We start from the raw sequence: 19,989 nt of genomic DNA, 5'->3' as shown, positions 1-19,989 counted from the left end.
GTAGGGGCTTGCTGACCAGTCATGCAGGATGCACAACCGGGTCAGAGGCTCACATGTACATAATTCCAAGCAAACTACAGAGTACATGCTGCTGTCTACAAATGACTTGCTAGTGCTGTTTGAGCTACATATTCAATCAAGACAAAATTCACTGGAGTTCTGTGTTAAAGATTTCTATCTACTGCTCATTCATCCACATATGAGGAGTTGTTCCAACAACTGTTTTGATTCAATTTATCTTGTAATTTATGAAGACTTAATCGAATAGATTACTTCTAAGAAATGCCTGAAATTATTAATATTAAAATTTCTATCATATTTTTGTCTTTTGCCCACTGTCAGCTCTGCCTAACCATTTCACATTGGTCCATGTTTGCTTCCACACTTCACAATCCTGTGCATAACTCTCTTTGACATCCAGACCGATTTAAGAAAAGAAAAAGGGTACAAAAGCCCCTATGTTTATTGCACGCTATTTGTTGGATGAAATGCTAGTCATTATGAATCTTCTGAAATAAACATCAAGGAAAATCTTGACAAAGCAGCGCAACAAGCTGCTCAGAGAGTTCATGGAGTCTCCTTCACTGGAAGTGGTCAAAGCCTGCCTGGATATGACCCCATGCAACTTGCTCCATGTGAACCTGCTTTAGCAGGGGCTTGGACAAGGTGATCTCCAGAGACCCCTTCCAACCCAACCATTCTGTGATTCTGAGATACTCCTTTACTCCTTTTCCATCCATGAGGAACACTGTGAGGAGGGACATCACTGTGGAAATGCTGATATTCCCAGCAGATCATATCCTAGATGGCAAAACCGCTCCAGAGGCTGCTGTAGTTTCAGAGCAACCACAAGTAACTCCCACTTCATCTCCAGTCATATACTGTCCTTGTCAAAAATTGTTATAAATATCACAAGCAACTACCTATGTGCCTGTGGTTTTGCTCTTTTTTCCAGCTGATGAATGGGAAGTTTTTAAGAGCCAAGATTACTAAAATGGGATTAGAAGCTGCTTTGATATTTTGGAGGAATCAAGTGTTTCAGTAATTTAGCTTGATTATTACAATTTTAGTTGCAAAGTTCTACTGCTGCCACTCTCAGGACTCCTAAACAAGGATTTTATATAGATACCAATAACAGAGATATGGAACCCATATTTTACAGCAATATATATGGCTACTTCCATGCCATTCTTTTCTATTAGATGTTCTAACTGCAGTTAGAGAGTTTCCTAAAAAGCAAGGTACTCCTATATAAGTATTTTTGATCAGTCATCTAATTTAGATTTCTTCTCTGAACCTTATTCCTAATGGTGTAGGTTTCAATGCGTACCTTGATGAAGAGGGGTCTATTTTTCTGTTTATTTCATTAATAAGTGATTTAGGTTTTGAAAAGCAATCCAGGTTTTCCAAGAGACTTTAGGACAAAGCCATTTTAACTTAGGAATGGGCTGACTTCATGATGCCTCAACCTCTCTGTCCCTAACACTTTACCCAGAGAAACTGACAGAAGGAAGATACAAAGAAAACCTATTCCATTTCTTCTCCAAGTTCATATGATCCTTATACATGAAGATCACAAAGTACCTCTCAGAAAAGTACTAAAATATACTGAAATCCTATAAATCAACATCCTGACTATGGCATAATCTCAAGACGGTAACCTCTTGTACATATAGCTACTCAGTTCTTGTACCTCACTCTAGTTATGAATGACTTTAGGAAAAACATGCCTTACAAGAAAAAAATAATTTTAAATTGATACTAAGGTGTATCTAGGAATTCCTGATTAGGTGCATTACCCTTTACACCTAATAAATCACTGTTTTAAAAAAAACAATAAAGCTTATCAAGAAGAACATAACCTAATTCATGAAGAGTTAAACATTTAACCTAGGGACAAAGCCTATGCAATCCACAGCCCATGACAGTGAATAAATCTATTCTGCTCCTCATCACTTTAGGAGCTGTCATAAAATATTCAAAACAACTATTTGAAAATACTTCTATAACAACAGTAAAGCCACTCAGCAGTTAAAGGCAACTGGGCAAAACCACAGAAAGCATACTGCAATCTAAGTGAGTGCAATGCATCATAAAATAATATTTAACTGAAAGATAAAGTCTCTGGAACCCACAACCTACTAAAATGTATAAATCTGTTCTGCTGCTTATCACTTTTAGAGCTGTCTTACAATATTAAAAACATCTATTTGAAAATACTTCTTCTACAACAACAGAATCACTCAGCAGTTGAAGGCAATTGGACAAAACCACAGAAAGCATGCTGTTATCTGAGTGACTGCAGCAGAAATATAAGGAAGTATGTAAAATATTTACTCTGAAAATACCTCATTATTTTCAAAAAGATGAAAAGTATTGCATACTAGTATTATGATAAACATAATTTGCATTGAAGAGTCTGAAGGAAGCAGACTATTTCTTGCACTAGTTATTATGACAGTGAATAGAGTGCTCTTCGTTTACATCATTACACCTGATTCTTCTAAATTCACAAAATTTCACAAAGTTCAGAATCATGACAATCCAGTAATCTTCAGGCTTTTGTTACCATGATAGGGAGACAACAGGACTCTGAAACCTCAGTCTCTACCAAAGCTTCAGAATGAGTTTTAGCATCCTGTATTGGGTGCACTGTGTTAGAGATTATTTCTGACTCTGAACTCCAGGTATATACGGGATGTGTTTGATATACTGCAAACTATTAAATTGTGGGAAAAAAAAAAAAAAGGTTTTGTTGGGACATATTAACCTCTGTGAAAAAGAAAGAAAGGATATAACCTACCCAAACTCAGAAAACTACAAATGTCTTTATAAAACCCAACATTTTCAGAAAGCTGAGACCAATTTCCTCACTGGTTTCCAGAAAAGCACATGGATAGTCTGACTGATTCTGAACTTGTTTTTTTTAGCATTCTATTAAAAAACTTCTCTAATATTTGCACAATTTTACAATGTATATATTTTCCCTTCAAGAGTGGAAATTAATGGCCTTGATGCTTATTAACATATTGAAAAGTTCTTCAATTCTCTAGTAAAAGTGTAAAAATCTTCCTTTTTTCCTATTGTAATAAGTTCAGATCTTTAAATCACAAGTTTAAGGAAAAAAATGGGGAAGAAATCTGCACTGGTCCTGAACTAAGAGAAAAAAAATCTTCAGTCTGTGAAATTTAGCTAACGCCCACTAACACACACCATTATTTATATCTGTTACTTGATTCTCATGTAACCTGCCTTCTATGTCATTCACAGAAGTAGAACATCACAGAGGAATAGGGCATATATGTCTTCCAGTGGTTTCCTTTAGCTGGCATGCTGGAAACGCGTCCTGCACTAGGTAGGAAGGAACTTTCAGACTCTGTTCATACACAGACTCCCAGACTTCTGGCCAGTGAGGCAGGAAAACCAGAAATTTTTCTTACAGAAATAATATAACCACCTTCAGACATCTTCAATATATTTGAATTGTTTTTCTATTATCAGCTTCTCCAGCCACAGCAACAAGTAGAGACAACAATCAAATTATGTATTTTATGAGGGAACCCAAACAGATGTGGCAATCAGACTCGACAGAGCACACCCAAGCATGCCCAACAACCTAAAATGTAAATATAGATCTCTTCCCCCCTCCTCCCCCCCTCAATCTTTGCAGCCTCTAATGCTGAAAATAACTTTTATGATAACATTTATCATGTTAATTAGTATTTATATTTAAACTGAACTCAGAAAAAAAAAAAGAAAATAAAAAGTCCATACATTTAAGGCAATCTCTGTGTTGTTATTTAAACTGGATATAATGTACTTGAACAGAAACATAAAATCTTTATAAAAATGCATTTGATCTCTGCAGGGCTTTAAGATTCTGTGACAAGATTCTAGCAAGTCCACGCAAGACAGCAACACAGAGAGAGAACCAGATGTAACTTCCTTATTTAAAATCTCTTGAAAGGAAGACTGTGTTTCTTGAAAGGGTTACATAAACAGGACTACTTTACATGTTTTCATAGAGGAAAATTTTGCTTATTTCCTTAAACCATATTTTTTGTTACGAAACCATAATTAGTCAAAAAAAAAGTTGTCCTTTTCAGAGGTGTAAGTAGGTACACTGTATTCAAATGCCAGCTTACAGGAAGATTTGAGAATACAAAATTCTTTCAGCAGTTGAGAAACAGACCACTTCAGACTGTAAACTAATAAAACACTGGGATGTAATGATTGTCATTACATTATCAACCATGCTGCAAGTGGTGGTTTTTTGGTCTAACTCTTCATATGGTACGAATAACAGCTGTCTTAGAAATAAGGTAAAAATAATAAATATTCCACTATTCCACATGTAAAAAGCACATGTAGAATAAAGTAGTCTTCTTGGTTTTAATTTTTACTGTTTTATAAAGAAACAATATTGCTAATAGAGAAGGGGATCTGCCTAAGAAAAACAAAGTATCAAACAATAAAATTTGCACATGATTGCCCTTAGTGAATGCTCAAGTTACTTAGTTTGAATCTGAGGATTGTAGTTCTTCCTCAAGCACAGTTTAAAATGTTAGCAGTAAATTAAACATTCAACAGGTTTTTAAATGCTATAAAATATGCATCTTGATCTTATAACAATTCTAGTAGAGATGTTGTTAATGTGAATACATTACAAAACAATTTTGATTACAAGACAGTTTGAAGGCAACATGATTGCCTGTAATCATACTAAAATCTGCTTTACCCTCCACTACTTTAAGTGCACAGATTTAAAACAGGAATAAGAGATTCAGACTTTAACCCCTAAGTTTATACTGGCAGTTTCCTGGACACCAGTTTACTTCTCCTACAAAATTTTAAACCACCACAACCAAAATCCACAACAGACAGCCACTGATGTGCACATCACTCTCGAGGTGATTCGGGTAGTGCCTTACATCAGTTCACAGGTGCCTCGCTGCAAGAGAATAACCAGAACAGAAAAATGACGAGCCACTGAAAAGCACTCCCTTACCTTCTAAACCTGCTTCAATCAGCCCAAACTGTTCCAACACTTTTACAAAGAGCACAATCACGATCAACACCGCTATCATTTCAAGCCCTTCCAAGTTCATGGTGAGTTAGGTCATGGTCTGACCACCGCCACCGAGGAAAGTGTTCTTCTGCCCGGCTTTCTTTGCAAAGCCATTAAACTAGGCGCGGAAGGCTCCTGCGAGGGAAGGGGGCGAGTGGGAGGGGAGCGCCAGGGAGCACATCCCGGCTACCCCAGCGGAGGCCAGGAGAGGCGGCGGCTCAGCTCCGGCCTGCCGGCACTGCCCGGCTCGGCACGGCCCGGCTCGGCACGGCCATGCGGGCAGCGAGGGCCGGCCGGCGGGACACACCCGGGATAGGGACACACCCGGGATAGGGCCCCGGCAGAGGCCGGCGCTGCCGGCGGGGGGAGCCGCTCCCGGGCTGGCGGCGGAGCCAGCGGCGGGCGCGGAGACGTTGCCGCGGCAACGCGGGGAGCGCCGGGCACGGACACGGACACGGACACGGACACGGACACGGGCATGGACACGGACACGGACACCGGCAAGGACACGGGCACGGGCGCAGCCCAGGACACGGGCACAGCCCTGGGCACAGCCCCGGACAATGGCATGGGCACAGCCCCGGGCACTGACACGGGCACAGCCCCGGACACGGGCGCAGCCCTGGGCACAGCCCCGGACAATGGCATGGGCACAGCCCCGGGCACTGACACGGGCACAGCCCCGGACAGAGCCCCGGACGCGGGCACAGCCCCGGACACAGCCCCGGACGCGGGCACAGCCCCGCGGAGCTGCCCCGGCGCTGGAGGGGCTCGGGGTGGCACCGCTGGCCCTGCAAGGGGCGGGACGGGCAGCCGGGGCACGAGTCCCATCGCCGCTCCCAGCTGTGGCTGGCTCCAGCCGGAGGATGTGTCGGTGCGGCACCTGCCAAGTTCTCCGCTAGTTACTCCCGGTAAATCAGCTGCCTCGGTACGATAACATTCCACCTGTTGCATGTGGCAAGTAATACACAACATTGTATATGTAACAGCAAGCTAGGAATCCTTTTTTTGTTGATTTGCTGAGGGGAATTGTAATTATAGGCAAAAAAAAAAAAAGCTGTCTCAGATTCTTTAAGGCTTATTCTGTGGGCTGATTTGGAAAACAAAAATTGAAAAGACAAACAAAGAATCATAGTCTGAACCTTGGAAGGGACCTTAAAGATCATCTAGTTCCAGTCCCCTCACCACAAGCAAGGGAACACCTACCACCAGACTAGATTGTTCAAAGCTCCATCCAACCTGGCTGTGGACATTTCCAGGGATGGGGCAAGAAAAAGGAGAAGCAAGTTCATTTTTTTATTGTTTCTCACTTCAGCAATATTTTCTAAGCAAAGTCCTTTCCATGGAAAACGTTCCCAGTGAAATACAGGAATGCTGACCTCAGGACTGAACTGGTATCTTTAACCACGAACAGCCACTGGCCTACCTGCAACACTCTGCAGGACTGGCATTGTCACATACAGTGTATTCATAGTTAAGGATTTACTCTTTAAATCCCTTAAAAATTTAGCATCTAAGAAGACATTTACAATAGAAAAACAGCACCTCTATTGCAGCAAAAAATGAGCAGGGGAACAATTGCAACTAATTTAATCCTGTCTGGTAGAGCACTGTCCCCCTCATGGTTGAAATAAATTACTGCCAAGGGCTCGGTTTTCTTTCTTTCCTTAGATAAGATTTAAAAAAAATCATTATGTTTTGTGAGAACTGGCAGAAAGTTCTAAGTCCCCTGGGTATACTTGCATTATAATGGGTGTTGTCATTACTGAAAACAGTGGAATGAACTGAGAGTAATGGCACTAACGGATAGAGTATAGGTACCTTTTCTTGTACAGTGATTAGATAAAGCCTTACAGCATAATGTTCACATGTCACTATTCTATGATTTTTACTCAGGATTGGGCTCACTGAAGCTGGTTAAACTTTTTCTGTCAGAAAATCTATGTTTCAACACTCCATCCTAAATATCTCAGTTCTGCAGGCAGATTTTCATTGGGAATCTTTGCTTTTACTTGCTGAAAACTTTCTCCTTATGTTCTTTTTTTTTTTCTCTCATTCAATCTTTGTTCCAAACAAGGCTAAATGTCTTCTCCCTGTAAGCCATTTTATCAATGGCTGTAAGGAAAGTAGGTCCAGCTTTCCTTCAATGTGGAACTAAAATAGGTTATCAGCATCAGGAAAACAACATCTGCAATCTTGTATGCCTTCACCCAAAGGGAAACAGCTTGTGTTTGGGTATGTGCAACTTCATCACCTGAAAGGACACACTCCTTTTTATTAATAGCTTTTGGTAATATTGGTCTGCTGAAAATTTAAAAATGAAAACACTTTTTAAAGGACTTTTTTAAAGGTACTTTTGTGGTAGTTCCACTTACTCAGGGCTGAAAGCAAAAAAGTGGAAAGCAGAGCTTGTGGTGGCAGTGCTGCAAAGCTGGCAGCTGCCATTGCCTGCAAACTGGGACCCCATGGCTGGCAGTGACTAGACAAACAAACATGTCAGGGATCTGCCTCCTCAGGTATCAGCAAACTGAGGAGTGTTTCCCAGAGGTGTAGGTCTACTGAACCTATGCCAAATTATGACTCTTCTTCCAAGAAACAGAAGAGAAATGAAGAATTAGTTTTACAGGTAGATGCCAAAGCACAGTAAGAATGATAATCTCCAGGGAAGGCAAGGTTTTTGCAAGAAAGCTGTGACTAAACTTCTGTTTCTCAAGTGCTGTGAACTAACCATGATAATGCCTTTTTTCCTCCTTTTGGATATGACTATAGGTAATCTAATGTTTAATACATCTTCACTCATTAAGTCATTGCTTTTGAGAAAAACAAAAGGTTTTTATAAAACCTTACAATATTTCTCCTGTAGGAATACAAACAGCACAGATCTGTCTCTCACCTTCACCTTCTTACCTGCTTAAAAATGGACCTGACTCAATGACAGGTAGGGTTACAAACTGCTTGATGTTATTTGTCTCTCCAAGTACCTTGCCAAACACAGTGATGTGGTGTATTGTTTTATTTTTGGCTCTCCATGAAGACCAAAAAAAAAAGTGATCTTCATTTACTTATACAGTTCTATCTAAACATGACAGGAAGAATAAAGCTAACAATTCAAAGTATTGACATACTATTTTTTTTCTCTTGCCTAACTACAAAAGCTTCAATGTATTGTAGAATTAGTGTTCTAGTAGGAATGCAGGAAATAGGAATAGGAGGAAAGATATTAAGTCATAAATTACACGCTGTATGGGTTTTTTATACAGAAGAGCATGAAGGCTTGTTTTACTTATGTGTAACTGCAAATCAAAGGTTTCAGTCTTAAAGTATTATAAATGCTGTCTCCTTTTCATCGAAGCATTTTGCAGCATTATATTTTACTGTGAGAATAAATATATTAAATTGGAGTCATTGGTTATATTTTCAGCTAGGAACATATCTAAATAGTCACTTCTCATCTTGTGAGGGAGCTGTAAACCACAACACAATGACTCCATTTACTTTACCATGACTAAGATCCTCGATACCATTAATCTTAACTGCTATTGCTTAATGCTATATATCATGAAATGTTAATGTTAAAAAAAGAACCAATCCATTTAGACTGAAAATGATGAGGTGGTCTACAGATGGAGTCCCAGTAATAGTTATAATTCTTCCTTACACTTCATTTTCTTACAGTCTTATGTTCATTTGGATGCTGGTAAGCCACTCCCAGATTTTCAGCATGGCTTCCAGGAGGACAGTGACTAACCTCTGATATTCCTCACCACCTTTCAAAATAGTTTATGGGAATCTGGCCTGCAGAAATCAAAATCCATTGGATTTGTTTAAAACATAAAAGATTAGTGACCAGAGCTAAACTTGATGGCCTTGGATAAAGCAGTGGGGGCTGCACATGTGCAATACCAGATTTGGGAAAGGCTATCATTAGTGGGGGAAAGTTAATGATAGAGTTAATTGGCAGAGCGGGGTGCAGAAGTCAATGCACTGCAAGAGAAAAATAAAATGCAATACCAGTGCATGCCACATATGAAGTCTGAGAACAAAACCTGTAATAGAGGACACAATTTCTTGATTTTTAACAGAAAAGACTTAAATAATACTTTAACAGTAAAAATCATTATGTAAAGCAAGAGAAGTCCAATGATTGCTTTATAAGCAATGTCCCTCCAACTTATTATAAAGATTGATAATATTTTTGCCTATTTTTAATAAGAACAGCTTTGAATAAATATTCCAACATACAATAGAATCATTAAAATATGTATTCCATGTATTTAAAAGATCATAGGTTTTTGATCCTAAAAGGGGAAAACATGCTGTTTCTTTCCAAAGAAAATGGACCAAAAAATCTTAATGTATCATAAATTCAAATAATTTATTATCTTAGCAGCTAGCTGTTATTACACTGCAGTCTCCCTTTTTCTCACTCTTAAATTTACTACTAGCAATATAAATTAAGAGAATGAACTAAGACATTATTTTTAAAAATTAAATAAATAAAACTTAGTAAATCTTCCAGCTCATCAAATCACTGAGAAAACCAGAAAAAAGGTGCAAACTTGTCTCTTTTAATTTAACACTTTTTCTTAGTAATTATTTAATGAATCTGAAAAAAGTGACAAAATGCTATGATGTATTCAGCCACTCTAGATGTTAACTCTAAGGGCCAACAATGCAACTTCCCCTCTAGGCATTAAGCCAGCATGACTTCTGTAGTTTTCCCAGATTAAACAGAGGTAAAAAAAAAAAAAAATCATAGCATTCTGACATCACAGTGCCTTATTTCTACCTTTTCACAACTCTTATCTAAGTTTACATCCTGAACTGTGCCCAATGTTTTTCAGCTGTCACAATGCAAGGAGCTGCCACAGTTGAGTCTTGGCGATGCTTATGTCATGTCAGAAGATGCTTCCCTGTCCCACACAGAAAGCCATAGTTACTGATCTGCCCCTAAAGCAGCAGTTCAGACCCATGGCAGCAGGCAGCAATCATTCCAGGGGCTGGCATGGAGGTTGTATCTTGTGCAAATTATCTCCCATGGTGTGAGCAGGGCAGGGCATGAGGCAGCCATGAAGCAGAAGTTCTGTCTTTTCACACTGGGTGCATAGTTAGATGGCAATACATAAATCCTGTGCTTTTACAGGACTGATTGAAATAGAAAAAATTATGCACAGCAATTACTCATAAGCAGGCTTTTCAAAGACTAACAGAAAACAGCTTTACATGATGTAGTTCCAGCTGAAAAGTACACCAGAAGTTCTGGATAATATCATAACATCACTCCAGTTTTGGGTTGCTATAAATGTCAGAAGCAGCACAAAATCTTTCAATACATCACTTATTCTTTATAACCTTCTAAATATTATATGGGTATTCTGGAGCCCTTAATATGGAATTATGTTTCAAGTTTATCCTTTTCCATGCAGTGAAAATATGGCTCCCTGAATCTGGTAGTGTATATTTCTGGAAACTGTAACACTTACTGTGACCATGAACAATGTCATTAGAAGCCAGAAATTTTCTCATCACATACCGTTCTGATAACTCCATCTTTGCTACAGGGGTTTAAACCTCATTAAAAATAAAAAAAAATCTTCAGAATTTTCAATGCCTTAAAAATGTCAGACAACTGTATTTTAAAGCTGTCTGTGGAAACTGAAGATGGAAAATATTTGGCTATTGTAATTCCACAGCTGCAGTTCAACTGTTTCTTGTGATTTGTTTGTGCTACTTCTTCATTAACAAGGAATATTTTTCAAGTGTTTGCACTTGAGGGAACGTACTGATCATTTTCCAAACTACAGAAAAATTCCTAGACTTTCAAAGTCACATAGAATGACAGGAGAGTTACCAATTGTCATTTGTAAAACTCTTATGCATCTTCAACAATGAAGAACTAATGTGGGCAGCTTAATTTTGATTTTTGCGATAGTCCCAGCATGTCAAGCAATGGTGCTTTATGAAACTTGATTTGATTTCTCTGAATAACCCAGGGCCACAAGGAGCTCAGTGCCACATACAGCTGTGGGATGTCTGCACAGGTGGCAGCAGGCCTCCAGCAGCTTATTTCACCATGGTTCATCAGGCCTGTTGGTACACATGACCCACACCTGCAGTGCATTTCAGAGATGGTGTTATTCTGCCAGGGCATGAGTGTGTGAGTTAACACTCATGACACAAATGGTTTCACTGGAACATTCCTAGACATGTCAGTCCTGCAGTCTTTTAACCTGGGTATCACCTCTTACTCATTCCTCCCTTTCGGCTTAAAAATCTCATGTATATTTAATGCCTTCAGAGCAACAGCTCTAAGATTCAGTGTTTCTTCCATGCCCAGCAACTAAATCTTTAATGCAGGCTTCATGGGTTTGCTTCTCAGCTATTGTGACCTCCTCTTTTCTGTCTTTGTCCAGAGCTGCCTTGCTCCTCTTTATCCTTAGGATACTGCCACAAAATTCATCTTTCTTGCTTACCACTCCAACAATTTCAGTCTTCCCTTTGCATTTCTAGTGGATCCACTTCATCACATGCAAAATTTCTGCTGTTACCTTCAAGGCCAGTCTTAAAATACTACTGCCATACCTACTCACTGTTGACTTTTAGAGAATATTGAACTGTTAATACACCCAAGTAGTCATTTTACCCTTACTTATTCATAAACTAGACCTTATTCATAAGAAATGTTTCTGGATTTAATACAGCCCCTTAATATTCTGAAATATTATTATAACTGCATGTGGATGCTGACATTTTTGAAGTCACAGCTATGGAAAGGGGGTGAGAAATTAATGAGAAAATGTAGTAAAATTTTCATCCAGATAGCAAAGGGAGAAGACACATCTTAAATAATTAGAAATATCATTAATAATTAGAAATAAATTCTGTGGTTTGCTACCTTTTTTTGCTACAGATTATTGGAAAACTGTCAGGCTTTCTGCAGACTTTAGCTGTGAACATTGCATTAAGTTGACTTTATCACAAATATGATTAGGAAATGTATCTGTAGCCTTAAAATAAAGAGAATGACAGAAGAGTTCCTCCAGTTCAGCTGATGCAGCATGTGGATGTTCTCCAGACTTTTCCTTCTAATCCCTTGCTGGTTCATTAGCAGTTCACTGCAGACAAAAGGGACTTATGCCAATCAACAGTAAAAATCCCAGGAAAGCCTAGCTCACATGCCGTGGAAAACAACTTGAGAGTTTGGAGAAAGACAACATTTTTCATAGTTCTGCTTTTAAAAACCCAGAGAATCACAAAACAAGACAGAACCAACAAGCTAGGGAAATCTGAAGCTGATGTCTATAGAACCCTTCAGCCTAACTTAAACCCTAGAGTGCTGTTAGTCCAAAGAGCAAGCTCCTACTTTGCCCAGAAGTTTTTATTGAGACAAATAACAGAACAAAAAAGTGGCAAGTTCTTTTTGTTTGTTTGTTTTTCAGACTGGTTATACAAAGCCAACCATCATATATTAAATAAATAAGGCAAGCTGTCAGACACTCAGTTTCCAATTCTGCCCTATTACCTACTTGGAGCACTATGAAGGAGCCCAACAAGTTTCTTCCTAACAATTTGAGAGTCTTTAAATTTCTTTTCTGCAGATCTCTACCATGTATAAATCTGATACAGAGAAATCCATGTGCCTAAGCAAAGCTCGTTTCAGGTTCTCAATTTTGCTGGGAGTGTTGGTTTGGCAGGAGGGTGATGCTAAGCCATCTTATTACAGACTCATGAAGGGTGCATGAGGGTGCCTGAAGAATCATGGGGGATGGCACCATTTTTCTCGTGGTCAATAAAACACTTACAAATAACTATACCAACCATATATTTAATAGTATTTTTTATCTCATTGATAACCCATGACTATTAATAATTGTTTTAAACCATCTGATAAGGATAGATGGATGGACTTTTTGTGTGAGCAGCTACACAGAAACATACACTTGGGTGAGCATTCTCAGCCGACAGTCCAAACTACATCTGTTGCATGTGTGGTCTTTACAGCACACATTTGAAGAACATTAGTGCAACAATCCAGAAAGACATAAAGCACTGACATTTTTTAATTAAATGAAAGAAGTTTTCTGTGCATTGAGCACCAGGACTTAAGTTTTGCTAAACTCAGCAGAAATATTCTTAAATTAATAGGCAGGGACCTCTCATTATTTAAATTTTTTCTCCCTTGCCTGTCTTTATGCAGTATAAATGCCTGTATCACCACTTCCTTCCTCATTATTGCACTATATGATTTCCAGGGAATATTTTTCTTTATAAAGTGATCATTTGCATATAAAAATATGTATTATTACAGATTCATAATTCTATTGGTTCTTTAGTCCTCATTTCTTTAGTCCTCTGTGCTGTTTGAAAGCTACTTTTATTTAAATTCATATTTGCTCCACTGGAAAGATTAGGTCTTGATTTAAGCCTTCTCCACTTCAGTCTGTAAGGTGAGTGTGTTTATGTGTGAGCTGGTAACCTTCCAAAATGGTCTGAAAATTTCTGGAGCAAAGACAGACCCAGTGGAGACACAAAGAACAAACAGGACACTGAAATTTATTTACATATTAATTTTTAAATGCACCAAGAGACTATTGCTCTTTCATTTTAATCTTTTACAAGAATTTCTATAAATGGCCAGGAAATATTTCCTTTGTTTTTATATTCACTAGCAATATATAATGAAGAGAGCTTTGACTGTTCCAAGGAGTTCAGCAATGTAAAATAACATGAAATATGACATGTAACCCATCTCATTTGTCAAAACAAACAAAAACCAAGTAGGACACATGCAAAGCTTCACTACAGTTAGGTATTTATTTCTTTTGCTTTCTCTGAATAGTCTCATTGGCTATTTGATAAATGGTCAATCCCCACTGAGTAAAAGAGCCCAAATTTTCTCCTCATCTCTTGAAAACATAAAAGGGCTTACTCTAGTAGCAAGGTTGAGCACCTTAAGGACAGGCATCAGAGGATGCATGAGGTGCATGATGGCCCAGTAAAAATCTTTCATGCAGCTGTATATCAGTTTACATGACAGAGAAAGAATTCATTTCCACAGGCTGCCAGGTGATTAAAATATTCTGCAGAGTAAAACAAACAAACAAAATTGATTGCTTCCCTTCACATGGAAGATTTAAAAATGTAACTGACGCAAGTAGACTGTGTCTGTGCTCTCTGTCTGGAAAAGCACTAATGCTAAAATTTTGCTAGATAGGTTAAAACCAAAACCATTTAAAGACTTCTAGACAAATATTATGAGATCACCTGCAAAACCAGTAAAGTCTAAAACTAAATGGCAGCAAAGGAAGAGCAGTATGGAAGAAGGAAAAGAGATTCTGAAACACTTTCTTTTCCTCAAGCTGGGAACCAGCAAAAATGGAAATGGCATCCTAAGATCGCAACATAGAAATTAATTGTAGAATGCAAATTACACTTACCCATGAATATCAGAGCTTCTCATATCATAGGACAGGAGAACTGTGAAATTAAATATATACATACAACATGGTAGTGGCTGGAGGTATACAAGTCTTATATTCCCTTTGCATTATCTGTAGGCTCCTCCTTTGTAACTTCAGGTTGGGTTTTCTTCCCTCTGAGAACTATCCCTCTGATCTATTTGCAGTGTTTTGCATCAGAAAAGAAAACCTGAGCCCTGTATTTGAAACAAACAGCAGGGTCTGGCAAAGGAAACCCTTGGGAGCAGAGGTACTTGTCAGTGGAGAACTTTTCCACAGAAATGCAATGCAGCAACACTGATGGTTGGAGGCACAGTCCACAACTTCTTTTCAGTCTTGCTGCATCTTAGGAAGGCAGACCATAGAAAGATGTCAAGATGAGTTTGTTTCTGTTTCCCAGTATCCACCTGCCCCACAATGCAGGCTACACGACTTCCTCAGGGAAAGTAGGGACCCTGCAGTATCCAACTGCGTAAATTCCACTTCCCAGGAATATAACCGGGCTCAGGATTTTTCCCATGGTTTTACCTCTAGAAATGTTAAAAATCTAAAGCCATGATTTTTGGTGCCTGTTTTGAAATCTACCTGACATGGCCTGTATTTAGTATTTAATTAAATACTTACTGTATTTAATTGCTGGAAGAGTTTCAGGTCTCTAGTTTTAGAGCAGTACTTTCATCTCATTGCTTGCAGAACTATTCATTTAAGTATAATTCATCTTGATGTTCTCTGGCTTTTTGTATCCTTGCTTTTTGTATCCTTTTCCTGCTGCCATTTCCAGTCACTAACAGTGTGTGTAATTCCATAGCTTTCTCTTTTGGACGAAGTTCTCACTGCTGTCCTTTGTCCCCAGCACCAGCAATTTGAAACATAAACATCAAATTACAAGGATAATGTTTGCTTCTTCCAGGCTCTATTCTGACCTGTTACTACATTAGAGACTACCTTGCAGTTGAGCCACAGATCACCATATTCTGACAATCCAGTTGTGTGTCAAATGAGTTATCTCAGACCAGTTCTTTATCCATGTCACCATGCATCCGTTTAAACCACCTCTTCCCATCTCATGTCTCATTGTGAAAGTGAAATATCCATGTAATCTTTTCTATATTGCCAAACCAGAAATACTGGTACAGTAAAACAAAGCATCCTCTTTGAATTTATCAAAATACAGAAACATTTACTCTCAGTGAATAACATTTTGGTATGAAATGCATGTGATGCTCTACCCAGCAGAGTAATCAGTATTGGATTTCTGTTCTACTGTCTATGCTCCACTATGGTTGCATTTATCATCCTCAATACATGACCTGTGACACCTTAACAAACATCTTTGCTGCGCCTTTCCACCATGACCTATTTTAAGAGTTCTGTCGTTTCTACATAGGGATGCACAATATGGTGGGTTTGACTACAGGAAAAACTGAACTTCCAGCACAGGTTTTTTTTTTCACAGATCCACATATTCTTCCAGATTTTATCCTTTCTAGGTGTCTGTACAACATGCTAGTTAATACTAGAAATCACAGGATAAAACACTTCTAGAAAGAAAGCCCAGGAGGTAGCTTTTTTGCTTAAAAATAGATTTAACCCACCTGCCAACCTCTGTAAACATAATGGAGTAAGTTGTCTGATAAATGGAGGGAAAATACCAAAGAAGTATTTGATAAAATATTCAGAAAGAACCAGAATTACTTTATATTTAAATGAAACATGATTGAACTGAAAAATCTGGTGTGCATATGATTTCTATTTAATCAGCAAACCATTGAATGTCTTTTTCTATGAACTCATTTGGCCCCTCAAATTATGATCAGCTTCAGCCAGAAAAATTACCCAAGGTGTACAGTGGAGATCAGCACATATCCCAGACTCATATAAATGTTATAGTCGTGTTCACCAAAAAAAAAAATGAAAAAAGCAGTGTCTGGATACTCACAATCTCTTTGTCCATTGCACTGGGAAAGAAAGTCCTGCCAGAAACCTTACAAATACCAAGAATGTCTGCAGAATGATTTTGTTTTTCAAGCACTGCACTTACTGAAAGATAAACTAAATTAGATGTAGCCATGGGGTTCCTAACTTGATAAAAAAAATATATTTTTTAATAAATATACATTTATATTGTTAACTCAAAAAAGCCAGTGTTTGCTGTGTGAAACAAATATAGCATTGATATATATATATTGATATATATATATATATATATATATATATATAGCCAGTTTTGGCTGGAGAGTCAGCTTATTCTGTAATAAATATTTATGACAAGATCAATTTCAGGGAATTTTGATCAGAAATACATATTTCTGACCTGATGAACTCTTTTGGACAAATTCTTCATCCCAGCAGATAAACTGCTTTGTAGAGAGGGAGCTGATGCCAAATATTGGACATATAAATTATTCTGTTCTTGAATGTGTTGATACTTTGGCAGAGATGAGCCCTAAATAACTGTCTCATTGCGTATTAATAGTTCATGTGGCTGGCTTTCAATTCTGTGTAATTTGCTAAACACTAGAGACCTTTATTACAAGGTCCAGGATAAATTAAATGAAAATCAAGTACAAATGAAGCATGGGTCATCCATGAGCAGAATTCAATGACACTGGAAAGCAGGATAGTATCTGTTACAGGACCCAAAAAGACAGATGGATTTCCAGTGCATCTGTTTGTAGAAAATAAAATGGTTTGGCTGAGGTTTCATTTGAAAATTAGAAAGATGTCCTGATAAATTGGGCTAAGACTCATCTGGACACATTTTTGGCTTTTGCCTTAGTGTAGACACAATACCCTCTGGAGTAGGTGAAAGAATGAGAAAGCATGACATTTCACAAGATGAGAGGAATAATCTGTGAGATAATGTCTCTCTTCTCCCAATTGAAGGAACTCAGCTAAAACCAAGCAAATAAGCAAAAAAGCAAAACCCCCATGCAATCTGTAACACAATCAGTGAGAAACAAGACCTACATTAGCCAGTGGTCCCAAAGGTAGTGGCCCTAATTTGCTATTGATTTGTAATATACAGTCTCTTACAAAAGTACAAAATGGGTGTAAAATGGTACCAGCTTAAAATGCTACATGGTATTTGTTTTGTACTGGAGTACTGAACGGCATGGTGACACACTCGTATTTAGAATTTAACATGAGTGTGATGAGTGTGCCAGCATTAGAAAGATGACCTGGGTCAGCTGGAGACTGCAAAGAAAGACTTTTTTTTTTGTTTTCTTGATGCTTACAATTTTAGCCTCAAGACTTATGTTTGACACTACTAACTGAAAATGAAAGGGTAAATACAGAATGAGGTATTCTATACTTTTTCACTTCAGTTGTGTCATATCCTTGCAGCCTGTTGGCTGTGCTTTTGGAAAGTATATGGCAAAATGGAAATTTTCTCTATGGACCACTTGTATTGCTGGAGCCAGAACATGGAGAACTGCTTAGTCTTGTTACAATTACTACAAATTCCTGTGCAACTAGTTGTGAACTGATGCAAGGCACGGCTGGATATTAAGTTGTCTCTACTTACTAACGAGTTTACAATTCATCTCTTATCTTACACAGGGAACAGCTATACTTATACCTACTCTCACAACCTGTGTGATGAGGGGAGAGAGAGGATTCCCATCTGCTAGAATCTGCATGGGGCAGCACAGACCACAATGGCAAGTCTGCTTGCCATATTTTTTTTTTTTCTGCAAAAAAAGCTAACCAAGGAACTTCCTTTAAAGGAAAAGGTTTTAGTCATTCTGAAAACAGACAGCTTGTATTCTGGATAACTAGTTAAATTAAAAGCTTATCTTACTAAAGTATGACTCAATTCTTAAAAAAAATCACAAACATCACACCCCTCAATCCCCCCACCCTCCCCGAAAAACAACTTTTATTGAAACCTAGTGCCTTATTTAGGCTGTGCTGTTTGATGTGCCAGATAATATCAAATAAAGGACACTCACAACAAAATTCAGCTCAATATTTCTGTGTGCTTTAACACAGACCGATGGAGAGCCTTAGACTGTCATTACCTTTTTAAAAATAGAAGGTACATGAATAGGCATGCATCTCAGGTTTTTTAGAGAAATGAGTCACAGTTTTTCAATTATATTTCTTTTCTTGCATCTTTTATTTTCAATTTAAGAAAAATACCTTATTTGTAAATCCTATTGCATCCTTTCAAAATCCTGTGAACACAGTTAATCTCACCTCCTGTGATTGGGATAACAGCAATAATAGCACTGTGAAAAGCAATAGGCCTCATTGTTACTGTGGTTTATTGAAGCAGATAATGAGATCTGGTAGGTTACCTTGAGAGGAATATTGACAAGTTGTACTTTACTCTGTAAATATTCTTGTCTATGAGTCAGATCCTATACAAAGAAAAATTCAGTTTCTAGTATGAATTCAACTTCACCAGTGCATCAGTGATTCTGGGAAGTGCTTCATTTCTGTATATATGGGCTCCTCCCAACCAATAGTACACAGAATTCGATGCCTTCTCCAAAAGCTCAAAGTATTTGTCAAAAGTGTTTTGCGGGAATATTTGTTGCTGACATTTAGATAGGGAAACTGAGGTAGAGAGCTGCTTTTCATAACACAGTGAGAGAGCCAAAAATATAATCTGCATATCCTGTTGTACAACCTGGTAGTCATTCTGTCTGCTGTAACAAAGCTTAAAGTACCTACAACACTCTAATTCTGTTGTTGCAATTTCTGTAATTGCTTTAAGTATGCTATGCTGCTGTGAAAGATTGAAAAAGGAAAGGCAGAGTACAGCTCTGGCTGTGAAAAAAGCTAATTTAGAAAAGAGAGAAGCAGACTTTTACTTTATAAAGTAACATCTGACTATGGGGTCAAGATTAAAGAGTCTCCAAACTTCTTTGAAATTTTCTCCTTAAAGGTAAAGATTTTCTTCATAAGAAGTCTCAAATATAATGGTTTAAAAATTGTTGAAGCTCACAAACCCTTTGAAATCCAAAGTGTGCAAAACATTCTGGATGAAATGGCATAGGATGCTACCTATGCTACATAGAGGCTTCTGGAAATCCTGCAGCTAAAAATAATCAGGAATGCTAGAACTTAGCAGTACCTTAGTTCCAATCTTTTCCCAAAGTAATATCAAATCTTGATCTAAGCAATGTGAGGAACAAGTGGAAGACATACCATAACAAAGGAGCTGAATTCACTGACTGATTGGTATTAACCATTTTTCTTCATTTAGCACTGTATTAGTTGGACTAGAAAAAGCATTGGAGTTGACAAGCTTTAGTTTTTTATATTCTGGGAATAAGGAACAGATATTTCAACACAATTTCTCGCTTGATGTAATATCATAATCCTAACTTCCTTTCATATTTCTCTACAAATGTTAAATGGGAGAAAGGAAAGCTTGGAAGCACTTAGAAATAACAGGGTGATAAAAGTTCACGTGGCTTATAGCTATAATGGGTTTTGATTGGAACACCT

The 19,989-nt window shown here is 38.1% G+C and overlaps 1 protein-coding gene across 6 annotated transcripts in view; it reads right to left on the bottom strand.

The window, feature by feature from the left end:
* The window catches only part of KCNIP4 (potassium voltage-gated channel interacting protein 4), a 387,819-nt gene that overhangs the window by 172,629 nt on the left and 195,201 nt on the right, over positions 1-19,989 (bottom strand). Inside the window, exon 1 of one of the 6 annotated variants that reach the window (XM_066548551.1) lies at positions 5,009-5,298. The exons of the other annotated variants lie outside the window; for them this stretch is intronic. Within the exon in view, the coding sequence (XP_066404648.1) occupies positions 5,009-5,108 (100 nt within the window). The 5' untranslated portion in view covers positions 5,109-5,298. Of the gene's footprint in view, positions 1-5,008; positions 5,299-19,989 lie in introns of those variants that run through there. 6 annotated transcript variants of the gene reach the window in all.

The sequence above is a fragment of the Molothrus aeneus genome, chromosome 4, assembly GCF_037042795.1.
Source record: "Molothrus aeneus isolate 106 chromosome 4, BPBGC_Maene_1.0, whole genome shotgun sequence".
Classification (NCBI taxonomy): domain Eukaryota; kingdom Metazoa; phylum Chordata; class Aves; order Passeriformes; family Icteridae; genus Molothrus; species Molothrus aeneus.
The sequence above is the reverse complement of the archived record's forward strand: the minus strand, read 5'-3'. Positions and strand labels throughout refer to the sequence as shown.